General features: G+C 33.7%; 1 protein-coding gene across 5 annotated transcripts; it reads left to right on the top strand.

The window, feature by feature from the left end:
* The first annotated feature begins 4,489 nt into the window (after nucleotides 1–4,489).
* LOC124404094 (cytoplasmic dynein 2 light intermediate chain 1) lies at nucleotides 4,490–13,322 on the top strand. Of its 5 annotated transcripts, XM_046877956.1 has the most exons (7): nucleotides 4,490–4,596; nucleotides 5,652–5,769; nucleotides 7,416–7,517; nucleotides 9,422–9,757; nucleotides 9,851–10,008; nucleotides 10,112–10,373; nucleotides 13,201–13,306. In XM_046877956.1, the coding sequence occupies exons 1-7, from the start codon at nucleotides 4,586–4,588 to the stop codon at nucleotides 13,270–13,272; spliced, it is 1,059 nt and encodes a 352-aa protein (XP_046733912.1). In that variant the 5' UTR covers nucleotides 4,490–4,585; the 3' UTR covers nucleotides 13,273–13,306. The 5 variants fall into 5 exon arrangements, with proteins under 5 accessions (XP_046733912.1, XP_046733911.1, XP_046733910.1 ...); XM_046877955.1 differs by lacking the exon at nucleotides 4,490–4,596 and having other exon boundaries at nucleotides 5,208–5,769; nucleotides 10,112–10,361; nucleotides 13,201–13,322; XM_046877954.1 differs by lacking the exon at nucleotides 4,490–4,596 and having other exon boundaries at nucleotides 5,208–5,769.
* Nucleotides 13,323–15,145: the final 1,823 nt, after the last annotated feature.

Below are 15,145 nucleotides of genomic sequence, written 5' to 3'. Positions count from 1 at the left end.
GTTGAAAGATTTCAAGACTCGTCTTGAACTTGAATGTCATAAACTCCATTAAGCCAATCGAAACGAAATAGTCGAAGCATGAGCCTAGTTGACTATTTGTATCGAGATTCATTTTGTGTAAAGAATAAAAACGAAGGCAAAAGCAAAAAAAAAAAAAGAAAAAAAATTCATTTATAATGCTGCAGAGAGAAAGTTTTGACAATGAGAAATTAGATACTTGAATTAAATATTTTTTAATTTATAGTAGCAAAGACGTGAGCAAAGATGCTTTAGCGTTTACACTTGCTACAATACAGGTGTTTAAATTTAGTTAACGCACTAAGAAAAAGCCTTAGTTAATCACTTTTAAGGGTGAAAAGTAAAAACGTATGTAAAATTAAAGCGAGCGACCTTCGAAATATCATGGCTTTAAATCTGTAACTGACTGCAGGCACTGTTACTAAACACGTTATAAAAAAATCACGTGCGATATTCCGATATTAAAGTAGCCAAAAGGTATACTTTACCTTTGGCAATGCTTCAAAATCACATTCCGTGACGTATTATAAATGTAAATAAAGTTCATCTCGTATAAGGTGCCTCAGACTGATGAGACAATTAGTGATACATACCTTTGAATTATTGTTCGCTTCTTAGTTACACCGCGAAGTTTGTACTCGAAGGACCAAAATATCAGCAAGGAATTAATACTAGTTCCACATGTTTCTCCGAGTTATTTAAGAATTGTATTTACCAGGGTTGTTACATTTTCGAGGAATTTGGAAACCTCAGAGGATATGATCAAAAATCTACTACATTTAAAGTTTAGTTTGTACAATTTTTCTGGAAATTTTACTGCGATGCTATTCGTGACTTTATTATTATTATTTGGTATTTTTGAGCAGGAGAATTCGAAAAACATTTTTTTTTTTTTTTTTATTAGATGGAATTTCAGAAATATAACTTTGTAACAACTCTGATTGTTTTGACTTATAAATTGCTGTTGGAAAATAATTCATGTAATAACAAATTTCAATTGGCAAAAAATATTTCCGTAGATGTTAGCATATTTTTTTTTTCGTCTAAAGGAAAGATTTCGCTATTGTGAATTCTGCGTTTGAAATATTTACCCTTGCGCTGCACACCTTCTGTGTATAACACTGGTGTCACATCAGGGTCGCTGAAGACCGCACGTCAAAAATCATTGCGTAGAAACGAAGATATTGGTCAAATAATTTGAAGAAATTCTGGGATACTCTTTAACTATTATATTCCAAGGCAAATTATCTAATTTTAGCAAAACGAAATTTTGAAAATGAACAAAAAAAGATCATAAATCAAGGATATACCAAAAAAATCATAACTTACTGAATTTTCAATATTTGTGAGTATTCATTTGAGTGAGTGAAGTTGAATTTGTTGGAAAAAGAATGAATTACCAACTTCTACGATATTTCGTCATTTATCTTAGATCAAATCAGATTATTTTTAATGTTTTTCACATGGAATTTACGGTGAAATTGCAGTGGGGTCATTTCGATCTGGGTGTGCAGCAATAGGGTTTTGATATCCAAGTCGAATGTACCTTAAATTCATGATATCTGAAGGAAAATTGTGAAATATTTATCCATTCATTTTACTCAGAACTGGTTGGACAAATCATTTACAGTCTTTTTTTTGTATTCAAATTACATGAGATCGAAAGATTTATATTGGAATTTGAAATGTTTAATTTTGGTTCGGCCCGGTTCGAATAGTTGATTTACTGTTGCACCCATTTTCTTTGTGTTCGACTCTGAATTTTTTTTTTTTTTTTCTATTCTATTGCTAATATACGGTTTTCTAATGAAACATGTTTAGTGCAAGTTTTGAATATACATTATTAAAACATTATGAATTGCCATTAAGTGATATCAATAATTACTTGGTACTACTTTAGTTTATTCTACCATTTAATTATTATCATAATTTTCATTGTGTATTATCGTTATACAATTTGTACTTAAAGACCGTACAACTTGTATTTTCTCGTCCAATTAGGAATAATATTCAATTCTGTAGATCGGAAATGTTTTTTTTTTTTTTTTTTTTTTTTCCGAAATGTAGATATATTTTAAAATAGCATCAAGGTGGATTGGTCTAGTTGATATGCAATAAAAATTGTATATTCAAACAATTTCGCATATTTGGTATAAAAATAGTTGAATCGCTTGTTCTTATCCCTCTGCGATACTAAAACATTGGAATTTAAAGAATTTCTAAAAGGTCTTGTTTAAGTTCGTCAACGTACTGTTATACTATAGTTTACATTTTTGAATTATTGTTCAACATGCACGTTGACTGTGAAATCGGACGTTCTGTCTATCCAAAAAACCTCCATCTTGAGAAACGTGCATGTATACAAAAAGTATAAATATTAATGTAAAAAATGTATATACCTACTTCTATATTGTTATTAGGATGTTTTGTTATGGAGAAACATTTTGTTTCGCTCCGAAATGAAAAATCTATATACTTAATAAAAGGAAAGAAAAAAAAGGAAAATAAAACGCGAAACACTCGGAATTTCAAGATTTCCCACTTAAATATCATGGTAAAAATTTCACTAATTGTTTAAAAAAAAAATTTTACCACTCAGCGCATTTATTTATACGGACATGATCATTGAAGCACTTTTGGAGAGTAGAATTCTCTTCAAAAGCGGCAAACGTTAAAACCTCAAAAGTCCATTTTATGTAAAAATTCACCTTTAAATTTCTTCAGTGGCTAAACTCTCGATTTAACGAAACAAATTCTACACACCTTTTTCTAGAGAATTAAATTCTCTACAAAATGCTTCTAGGATTAACTCTATATTGTTGAATGCAGTTGAGTGTTGAAAATGTAAGAAAAAACTAAAATTGTATAATCAATGCGTATCTATCCTCGAAGATTTTTTTCTAGCTACGAACAAGTTTGATTTCTAGGAGCGAAAAACATGTTACTTCAAAAAAAAATCACTCTAATTGTTAAGTAATTTTAAGCGACTATTAACGAACAGTGGAAATACTGCCGGAGCATTCCAATGTTGTGTTTGTCTAGTCCATCTTGTACATAACCGATGAAGCGATATCGTTATTGATAGTATGATAAAAATACTAGCAGAATTATGCCTTACACTTACTTACACACGTAACGTTGGTGTAGACACTTAAAAAATGACTAAGAATATACATAATATACATATATAGTAAACAGGTGTTCTATAAGACACAAGCTTTTAATAATATTGTAATCATGTTGCCCTTGTTGTCGCCGCATTGTGACAAGCCATGTGGAGTCTGTTGATTCATCGGAACACAATTTTCTTCGTTATTTATTATTCAATAAACAATTGAGAAGCATTGACCCGTCGCATTACCCTTAATAATGAAGGGCATTTATTGCAGCCATCCAACCATCTACACCAGTGTTTTTCAATGTTCTTGAATTGGCGACCCCCTTTACAAGTAAAAAAAATCTGGAGACCCCCCCAGCTCCATAATAAAACTATGTCAGTAATTTCAAAGGATTTTTAAAATCAAAGGATACCTCGCAAAAAATCCTTTGTGCTTTTTACTTTTACCTGGCTACAGTTTGAAAAACACTGATATACGTTATAATGGCAATGCGACTGTATAAAGTCCCGAGGTTATAACGTATTACATGTAAAACCTGTGGAAAGCTGCACTTTGCTGTATTTCCAAGGCCAATTCACCGTTTTGGTATAGTGTCTTGGAATTGTTACTGCAACTATATACTTTAATCTGATTATACACTATAAAAATAAATATAGCTTACAGTTATTATAAAAATATGAATAATTATTTCGTTCTCAATCATTCAAACTTGTCGGCGAGAGGTTAACCACCCTTGCAACCTGGTTTATGCTACTTGTGAGATCATATGAAATCATGTGAATTCTCCAAAATCTCCTGAAATCTCGTTAAAACTTCTGTTCGGTCTTTGAAATCTTGTGAGATTAGTATCTGAAATCTTTAAAAACTCTTGAAATATCTGAAATCCTTTTAAACCCCTACGAAATCCTGTGAAATTATCTGAAATCTCTTCAACTTCTCGATATTTCTGAAATCTTTTCAATCAAATACATAACATAAAATCTCTCAGATCCAGGAACTCTTTGAAAATTATCTAATATCTTTGAAATCACGTGAAATCTTTCGAAATCCTGCGAAATTTTGTAAAGTCGTATCATCAATTCTCTGAAACCATTGAAACCAGATGGAATCCCTGAAATCTTTTCAAGTCCATTGAAATTATCTAAAATCTTATGAAATCATCTGGAATTCTATGAAATCTTCTGAAATCCTTGAATACAATATGAAGGGTTATTCCATCGACCTCCTCTCGCTTGTTGATTATTTCCTCGTGGATTCCCAAGTTCGTGGGTTATTCAAATAGTGTAATACAATATGTCGCCAACATTGCTGTTGACTACATTGCGATGCTATGGCAACGCTTTCGGACAAACAAAAGCTCAACCTCCGAGTTTGTCGACGGATTGACGTGTCAGATGACTAAATTTATATTTTTATCAGTACAAACGGTGACGGATTAATTTATCAGCATGGACACGACGTGAGTCTTGTAATTGTTACGTCATATTGATTATTATCCTTAACACAGTCATACCTATATACATGCAGTAAATGGAATCACGCGGGTTCTGCATAACTTAGGTTATCTATGAGATTCAAGTTCGTGTTACATGAATTACAATTCTGCAAGCTCAGATTACCTCATTGTAAAGGTACTTAATTGTACCCTCTGCGACCCGAACAAATTTTTGACAAGTTTTCGTAATTCTAGTCTCATTAAAAATATTCTGTTACAAATATGTCCAAATTTCGCTGCATTTGAGAAAAATCAATTCCATCTGTTTCATAAAAATTCTTGTTTTCTCTGAGAAATCGATTCCAATGTTTCGTGGAGCAGTATAACGTTTTAAAATACACGAAAACATCAGAATTCCAATTTTATCAGATCTTCATAAAAAAAAACATGAGTTCTGCTCGAAAATACGAGAATTTTTCATGTAATCTGAATTTAAAATAATACTGAATATTTCTTTAAAGTGTCCGAAAATATGATTCATAATTTTTCGGAAGTTTCCAAAATGATGCATGAAAAATTCGTAAATTTTTTTCACAAGGGTAAATTTATGGTATTACCATAATCATTTACGATTTCGTTCACGAACTTTGAACGTTTCAGAAGAGAAGGAAAATAGTAATATACTTTTTATAAACGACCTTCAACCTCGTGATTAAATTATTCTACGTCAGTTTCCGATTGAATGCACTGAGATCCCTGATGTAGGCACGGTTAGGACAATATGGCGTTAGAAATTGCAAGCAGCTGATCATTTTAAGCGAATATAGGAGATATGAAACCACAGGAGACACTGTGCAGCTTGTTGGACTTTCATTTGCTGACGATAAGTTAATGTAGAGTAAAACATGTGACAAAAAATCGCTTTTATCATTATATATGACGCAATTAGTATTGCATATTTACCGCCGCCAGACGGCGTAATTCTGATTTCTAGGAATATTATGCCAATATGACATCGCCGCAGCGTTAATATAATATCACTCGTTATTATGAATGTTTATGTCTTGTGTTTCGTTTAGAGAGGAAAGTATGAGGGAAATGGCGCTCCGACTATCTTTAGAAGATGAAAATAAGCGGAAGACCGATCGTTCGGTTACTCATGAACGATCTATTATCGTTATAGGGAGCAAAGGAGTGGTAAGTGGTGGAAACAACAGCTTCAAGGTTAGACAAGTAGTCTTGCGCATGAATGGTCGGACGACTTGATATGAAATACAGTTTTATGGGTGAGTAGTCAGACGGCGTGGCATTAAACAGTAATCGCCTCGACCACCGCAAGAATTGCAATGGGATGTAAAATTAGAATGTGGATAAGATTTTGAGATCAAAATATATGATTCCCTCGATTTTTGTTAATCAATTTACGACTGTAAAAACTAACATTCAAGTTTTTTTTTTAAATTGTATACCTCAATTCGTTCTCGAATTATGAATTTTCCAAATATTAATTCATGTTTAAATTTCTGAAATCAACATAACTCGGAAATAAAAAAAAATTATAGATGTATTCTTTTTTGTGATTAATCATTACCATTTCTTTTCACGAATTTCAAATCAACTACCATATTGTGATTGTTATGTTTTTATTATTCTCTGTGATTGAAAATATTTTCGAAGGTCTATTAAAAAAAGTTTATTTCCATCAGGTGCGAAATTCAGTTCAAGAAATTTGCCCCTGACTAAGCTAGGTATTCTTTATAGGGCAAATTTTTGTTTAATTTACACACTGCAGTGATCACGTATTTTATTGAACAAAAGAAAAACCAAAAATGATCATCTAAGCGCAGTAGCCGGACTTAAAGCTGATCGACTCACACGGCTCCGTATGTCGAGTTCGTCTTATCGATCGACTTCATGTCGAGCCCACAATCCTGGATACTATGGGTTCAAAGGGGGGAGGGAAAGCATGATGGGGAGCTGTTAAAACTGTTCGGAATAGGCACACCTTCATTATTTCAAATCGATTATTCCACATTCATTGATATATATGAGGCGTTCCTCGTCAAACCGGACGGTTTGAAAAATTTTGATTTTTGATTTCCTCAAGTTTTTGATATTTTTAGTACCCCTGAAAAGAGCCTTTCTGGTAAATTTTGAAATTGCTATTTATGATGATTTATAGTGAAATTTTTTTTTTTTTAATTTTCAAAAATCCAAGAGAAATAGTATTTCTGGAGGGCCAACGACTGGATTAATCTTAAAAGTTGTTGAAAGAATAGTAGTTTGAAATGAAAAAATTTCAAAAAGATCGAAAAATACACTCACTTTCAAAAACACGATTTAACATTTCACCCTGTGAATATTTTTGTTGTAGTTTTTTTTTTTTTTTTTTGTAAAGACCATCTCGAAACAAAGTTTTTCAAAGTAAAAACTTCAATTTGGATCATTATTAAGAAAGTTATGGAAAAAAAAAACAAAAAAAAACGACTTTTTTGAAAATTTGATATTTTTTGAACGAGTGATCAAAAAAATCTAAAAATTCACCGGAAATGTTCTTTTGAGGGGTACAAAAAATTGGGGAAATCAAAAATCAAAAGTTTTCAAACCACCTGATTTGGCATGGAACGCCCCATGTATATATATATATTAAATATTTAATATGGGTAGTTCGAGAGAAAAAAAAAAATTAGTCACAAGTTTTATTTTCTTGACATGTCTCTTGATATGTACACGAATAATTTTTTCTAGGAAATTGCTTACTGACTTTGATCCAGACGCCCACATATTGATGCATGTTGTAAAAACTGTGTAATCGAAATTCCATGATGCGACAATAATTTCAGGGAAAAACGACGATGATTTACCGGTTTTTGGAAAAAGAAGAATCCCCCAAGCCAACCATTGCTATGGATTATTCATTCGGACGAAAGGCTGGCAAAAGCTTAGTAAGCATTCTTGATACGACAATAACCACAGCAATATAAAAATGCGTCCAAAATAATGATACGTATGCATTTTGTAACACACCCAAGATTCAAGTGTGATTCAATATAATCAATTAAAAGCCTGAAAAAACGATTTTCCTAACGGACTAGCGTATCGTAATAGAGTTTGTTGACACCAAGTTACTCGTATTGCAAAGTAAATTTGAGAAAAACATTAAAATCTTTTATTTTGATTAGAAATGTGGTTGTTATTAGATGTAATGAACCATATCTCGTTGATGACAACTTACTGAAATTTGTCATGAATTATCTATAAACATTTATACATCACCAGGTTTTTATGTTCCTGAATTAAAAACACATTTTCTTCCACCACAAAAGTTATTCAAATTTTACGAAAGAAAGATTGAATCGAGTTTTGAAGAGTTGCATAATAGTTAAAAATGTATCTAAATATTGTTATTTGTAAACAAGTGGCACAACTTGATAATTAGTCATCAAACTCCAAATTGGGTGATAAATTTTTTTTCCTCATCTACGAGGATTAATGAGAATCGCGACACAAATCTCTTTTCAAGGAATGCAAATTTTCGACTTTAAAGAAAGGAATATCGATAGCAACTTACCGCGTATAATAAATCCAAACATGCAGCATAGTACCTTCTAAAGTTGCGTGAAACCTGACTGATCGTCAAAATCTTGCGCGAATCAAAATAGTTTTGAGTTTTACTGAGTGGTCCGCACCGTCTGAATCAGCAATTCGAAAAAGAGAAACAACAATTTTATTTGCCCCAATGGAAACACGAATAAAATATTATTTCTAAGATGTAATAGAAATGATTTTGAGCAACTTCGAATAAAACAATCGAAGATGTTAACAATCTGAGGAAAGGTTTCATAATCAGAACGTTTAGAATGATTGAACTCTGGTTTTTTTTTCATTAGACTTTAATATTTTTGGGCGTATTTTTGTCCTCATCAGATCCCCATAAATTATCTGAAAACCCGTTAATGTAACTTGTATTATAGCATAGTTATAGTGCGCAAATATAATTACTGAGGAACATTTGTTATACCGTAACTTTATCTTTCATCCATTCGGAAGATTAATATTAATCAAACTATTGTTAGATTATCTCTCAAGATATTTCTTCTGTACTGAAGAAAATTAGCCCAAAAACAATGCAATCCGATGAAAAATACCAGAGTTTAATCATTTTGAACGGCCTCATTACAAAACCTTTTCCCCACTTGTTACTATTTTAGTTTGCGTTTAACGAATCTACACATACCAGTTTATTTTCATTACACATCGTAGGAAAATTGTTTCACTTATGTTAGTAGAGTAGCAAAGAGAGATCCGAATACTAATTCCTACGTTACCAACACTCCTGTGTCCTAGACACAAACCTTTTCTAGAACGTTCGAGGGTGGTGGATGTCCCCACTCTGGCCAACTTTATCGATCATCGGATCGTTTAGTTGTCTTATGTTATCGATCGTCCGATAATTTGTTTGATTTACCTTACTAGGAATTTGCATTTCCTTACCTCCGTTTTAACCGTCATCGGCATCACTAATGCAGTTCTGGAATTTTGCTCGTTGATGGTTGAAACGAGGGTAAGGCAGGGCAAACTGCCAATCAAGCAGAGCACGGAATTCTCGGACAATCGATAACGTAGGGTAACTAAGCGATCCGGTGATCGATTAAGGCGGCCAGAGTGGGGACATCCCTAACCTTCAAATGTTCCAGAAAAAGATCTGTGCCTTGGAACTATGGATAATGTGGGCTTATGACTATCCCTTGAAATTTTTCAAACGCCATTTTCTCTTCTCACAACTCGATGTGGACGGTCCAGGTTCGCTTAATCCTTAAGATTATGTATCCAGCGGTAATTGTGCCAGGTGAAGGATGTGGTCCACGTTTGGGAGATCGGTCCTCTGACGTCATCGCTCCTTTCGGCCGCAATGACCGGATCGGCATTGACCCATTCACCGCATCATACCACTCTGTTGATGATGTTGGACCTCTCGAAGCCTGAGGAGCTTTGGGCAACGTTGGAAGAATGTTTAACCGTCGCTCGAAGCGCGATGAGAATGAGTTTCGACGATGACACAGTCAAAGCTCTCAGGGATTGCCGCAGAAGAGAAAAGAACATCAAGAACGAAGCTTCCGAAGATGAAACTGAACCTTTTCCCCTGAAGTTGTGCATCGTTGGCGGCAGATACGACGAATTCAAAGTAAGCTGCAAAATCGGATTCAAATTTTGTTAGTTTGACAAGAAAAAACGTTCCGTTCGGATGGGGTCAGCTTTGAATGATTCTAAATTCCAGGAATTTGAGTCGAATAGAAAGCAATTAATCGGTCGGACCCTTCGGGCAGTGGCCCATGCTTTGGGGGCAGGACTTCACTATCACTCCTGCAGAGACACGTCCCTCGTTAGAAGAGCAAAGGATATGCTGTCGCACTACGGTTTCGGGTCTCAGTTGACGTGAGTTTTGGCCTTTGGTGTGAACGATGGAATCAATAAGTTGAATTCGTTCTTGATCGGGTTTTATTTATTTATTTATTTTTTTTTTCATGTCAATTTTTAGAAAAGGCGTTTGTACTGATTATGAGAAACCGCTGTTGATGCCAGTTGGGATAGATTCGTTCACGCAGATTGGACTCACGTTTGGACAGGGAAGAAATGCGAATATTTTAGAATCTATAAAGCAGATGTACGTCACTCATGTTCCCCAGACGACCAAGGAGAACGAGAACCCCCAGGACCTCGAGGATCCCGCGAATGACCCTAACTTCAGGGAACCGATAATCGACAGGCTCAGGGCGCAACGCGAAGAGGTAAAAATAAAGGCCAGACCAACACAGCCTGCAATTTTGCAGAAAAATTTTCGAAATTCATCTTTACAAGCTTTACAGTATTTCAGAAACTTTGTAGCAACATCGATAAGCAAAGGTTGAAACATTACAGAAAGGCAACTTTGTTTAAATTGAAGAGTTGCAGAAATGTAAAGGTTTCAAATATTTCAGAATCTGCAAAAACGTAGCTTTGCGAAGCTTGAGGTAGTTAACAACATAGCAGAAGCGTACTGATTTTACATGAATTGAAATATTGCAAAAATATTGTAGCATCGTAACTTTGAAAAAATTAAGATATTGCAGTAACTTGTCTTCGTAAAGTTCTCAATATTGCAGGCGGAAACGCAACTTTGCAGGGTCCGAAATGTATCAGCAACATTCTGGCAACATAATTTTGCAAGGCTTAAGATACTTCAGAAATAGTGCAAAATCGTAGTTTACTGCAAATAATGGAATATTGCAAATACTTTCTGCAATATTTTCGTATATTAGAACACCCGCTAGCAATATTCTGATGTCCTTTGTTGTACATACGTATAATGGCAATATTGCAACATAATAATTGAATACAAGATTTCGGAAATACTGCAACATAACTGCAATATATACAATATATATTGCTGCGTAATATTTGCAACATGAATCATTTTACGCCAAACTGAATGCTGAAAACATCGCCATTTTTAATTTTCCTGAATTTTTTCTTATTTATTATACTTAAAAAAATATACGTACTTGAAAGAAAAAATGGAGAATTTATATTTTGATTAACAAAAAAAAATTCAAATTTAAAATTTGACACACGCGCTTTTAGTTTTGCAGATTTATCTTCAAAATTAATGAAGATAATGCAAAACAGAAAAGCATCAAACTAATGTGATATAATTTTTTTCTTCAACCACCTGGCCGTGAATTTCAATAATTGAATTCTTTAGCCGTATTTTTTTACCATCGAGTGCTAGTTTTTCAATTATTAAATTAAAGGGTTCTTTTTATATGACCTTTTTGCAAATATTGTAAGTTATAATTTATACTTCATATGGTTTTGATAACGTGGACCTCGCAAAACTAAAAACTCCCAATCGGTTGCCTTCAACAGCTTATTTGCGTCTGAAATCATTCGGAATAACAGTTTACTTTTCTTAGCCTCAATATTGCATGAAACCAGTGCTGTGATGTCTTATTTAACACCTGATTACATCGATAATAATGGAAAGCACCTAACCTTTTACACACTATTGCTTCCAAAATCAATAATAAATAAAAAGTAACAACACGGGTGCAAAAAAACAAATTTCATTCGAAATTTTCCAGACAACGAATTTTCCGAATTTTGCAATGAAAAAGCAATGCCCTGCTAAAAATCGAAAAAACTCCATCATTATTAATAACGAAATATAAGAGTTAGCTCTCTCAGTCGATAAAAAAGGACTATGACGTACCCTTAACGATAGATAGCATTCTTCCATCGATGAAGCCGTCTCCGAAAGTCAGTGAAATCGTTCATTTCTGCCTATTCCTAAAACATAGATTTCTGCGGTCATCCTTACTTGATTGCTTAAGAATTGACGGTTCGTGAAAAAAGTGTAGAGGTAACAGAATTCAACCAATAAAATTTACGGAAATATGGTTATAGAAGAAAAATTATATTACATCAGTTTAAAGAGTATTTCATTCGCTTGCCGATGCCTCTTTGTTTGTTCAATTACCTTCATTACTTTTGAAGATCCAACCACTACAGAACAAGAGTGCGTGTGCCGAATTAGAAATTTGAAATTATATTCTGAAATCAGAAATGTGCGTATCATTTTTTTATCAGTTATTTATTAATGTTTCAAAATCATGAAAAAGTGTTATCATAAAAGAAAAATTCAAAATTGAAAAAGGTGCTGGCCGGTAAAGTGGGATCTAGCAAAAAAAGTGCGTCCTGGATGGCAGGATTCCAACTCTTCCAGTAATCTGAAAGAAAAAATTCATTTAAATTCCTAAAAAAGAAGGATGCAGTTATAGCACTACGGAAGAAAATTTAAAAAAGGTTTATTCGCAATATGGCGACTGCGTAAAAAAAAATTCACGTTTTTGGCCTATTTTTTCCGACTTTCTGAATTTTTTAAAAACTAAAACAAAATAAGAATTGCAAAAAACGCTTCGTCATGTCATACTCTGATATACAGAGAAGCTCTGTACCAAATTTCAAGTAAATCGGTACCTTAGAACCTGAAATATCATGCCAACCGTATCGAAAAAAGTAGTTTCGAGAACAACGCGTTTTAAGTTTAGAATCGATTTTCGCGCAGTCTGAGTCGTTTAACGGTGCGGTATGCTTACATTTTCAATCAGCGATATCTGCCTTGTATATATTGTACCTTCTTCCACTTAAAAATTGGCATTTTCTGAAGCCCTTCCAGACATACGAGCAGTTCTAGCTTCTTCGGATGCTTTAGAAGCTCTCAACTCGGAGCGATCAATGCGTTCTTGATTCCGTTTGTTAACGAAAGCATAAAATTCCGGACCAATTGTTATTCCCATGATGCTCATGATTTTAAAAGTGGTAAAAAAACCTTCATTAAAAGTACAAACAGCTATAAAATTCAGTAAAAACTTTTCCTACCGTCGACTGTTGATTCGTTTCGGCCGGACCCCTCTGATCGTTGAGTCAGAAAAATAGCTGCAACTTCGAAAGTAAATCGAACGTCGAAAAATCCTTTTAGGGACAGGTTATTAAAGATCTAAACTTTGAAAATATGCCAAAAAACAAATATATTTTTTCCAAGTGATAAACATACCGACCAAATTGATAAATGAACGATTTGCCCGGCAGGAAATCGGCGTTCTGCTGCAAGAGATGCTGGAAGGCCGAGCCCTGAAGATCCCGATTCCCGAGCCAATGTAGAATTGGCTGAATATCCCATGATTTTCGGACTGATTTCGTCTTATCAGCGTGAACTTCCAACGGTTTTTTATCGGCGCATGCAAGCGATTAGATTGCATCGTGATAAAGCAACCGCTTCGAGTCCACCGAATGAATAGTGGATGTCGCAGAGGTTAACTTGTGACATATCGTTATTTAATCGTGGTTCTGATGTTATTGATGAGAGTCCGTGCTCGTCGGTCGGTCTCTCAGAAAACCAATTAATTCTCCTCACGCCTTCGTGCCTCTGAATTATAGCCGGCCATGTAACGCATTTTAATTGAGAAGCTGCATCACATACAGCAGCGTCGACGTATCTACATTGTATGCATAAGTCACCAAACATACACGTTTTCATGTGTGCAGTGTTCAATCACGAATAAAAGTACAACGCACCAATTATTCCTTACTTATTACTGCAGTCTGAAAATATTTTTGTTTCAATTCCTGTCTTGTGACTTTGGAATCAGTTTTCAAAACAGGTTCAAGATTATGTCTGACGATAGGGGGGAAAAACCTTGAAAATTTCCGTCAACAGGTTTCTTTGGATTCTTATAAATTTTGGTCTTTCAGGATAAATAAAAATCCTGATCAGTGATCTATAAATCCGGTAACTTGTGATAATCTATGATTTTCTTGTAGGTTGTTTATCTACAACGATACATATGAATTTCGAGAAATTTTCATTTGAACAAATCCGTATTTTGGCTTCTTGAAAATTTCTTATTAAGTATCAAGTTAAACACGCAATTAATGCGCAACTTTTGTGTTATCTGGATATTTTTATGAACGTGTAATCAGGTGTGCAGTCCGGCAAAAACATCTTGCAGTCGAAAGAATTAAGAAATAAAGATTTAACAAGTACAGTTGAAATAAATCGAGTCGAATGAGGTAAAAACGATGTCCCCTCTTACGAAAAGTAGCACTTTTTAATACAAATTAGTAAGAGTGTATTATTATTATCTCCAACGAGATACAATAATTAGTTTAAAAATAGTTTAGGGAAGGACTACTTGACACAAATATAATAAGACCAAGTGTTATTTATATTGTTAAAAAATCAACTTTTAAATTACGAAAAAACAATTTGAAACATCTGCAAAGAACCTGTAAAAAAGCATTCAATTTTCTAAGACCTGCATCGACAAAACTATTTGGAGGATATCTTGCATCCGCAAATTGACTTTCATTTTGATTATCGTATACCGCATAAATCATCAGAAAATCCTTATTGCATTAATCGAAAGATGATAGTTTTTGCGGCAATAACGGAAACATGATAGTTTTCACAAGAGGCGTCGATACAGCACCAATACTAAAATGAGAAATCAACATTCAATACATCATAAATCATAGCTGATAGTCGTACAATTAATTAAGTACGATAATTGAATTGTCTAGAAATAACTTGTATTTGAATTGTTATTCAGCTCTTTATTTGTTAGAAAATAAATAAATAAAAATACTGTACAATTAATAAAACTTATTTTAAGAGTGTACGAATTTCCCATCAAAAAAGTACTTAAATTGTTTTTGCTTCCACCTAGAAAACTTGGAAGTATTAGAAGCTGAAAAAAATTCTGACTAACGGATACCTGTCAAAATTTGAAATTCCTTGGAATTCAAAAATCCTTTGGTATCGTGTTCTTTTGAATTGTTAACCGTCAGTTATATTTAATGGTATGCACTTGATCTTGAAAGTATTTTACAGAGAACTTAATTTCTTCCAAATTTGCCATTTGAATTTTTCTCGCAAAATAAATAGTTCGACCATTTCATGTTGAGAAGTAAATTTCAACAGCGAAAATTGACTTTAAACGTTTATAACTTGTGCACCGTTAGACCTATGGACTTT

This window comes from Diprion similis, chromosome 3, assembly GCF_021155765.1.
Source record: "Diprion similis isolate iyDipSimi1 chromosome 3, iyDipSimi1.1, whole genome shotgun sequence".
Classification (NCBI taxonomy): domain Eukaryota; kingdom Metazoa; phylum Arthropoda; class Insecta; order Hymenoptera; family Diprionidae; genus Diprion; species Diprion similis.
The sequence above is the reverse complement of the archived record's forward strand: the minus strand, read 5'-3'. Positions and strand labels throughout refer to the sequence as shown.

Coding starts and splice junctions, on each gene's coding strand:
- LOC124404094 (XM_046877954.1), top strand. CDS start 5,626: ATGTTTATGTCTTGTGTTTCGTTTAGAGAGGAAAGTATGAGGGAAATG. Junction 9,758..9,850: donor GCAGATACGACGAATTCAAA/GTAAGCTGCAAA, acceptor TCTAAATTCCAG/GAATTTGAGTCGAATAGAAA. Junction 10,009..10,111: donor GGTTTCGGGTCTCAGTTGAC/GTGAGTTTTGGC, acceptor GTCAATTTTTAG/AAAAGGCGTTTGTACTGATT.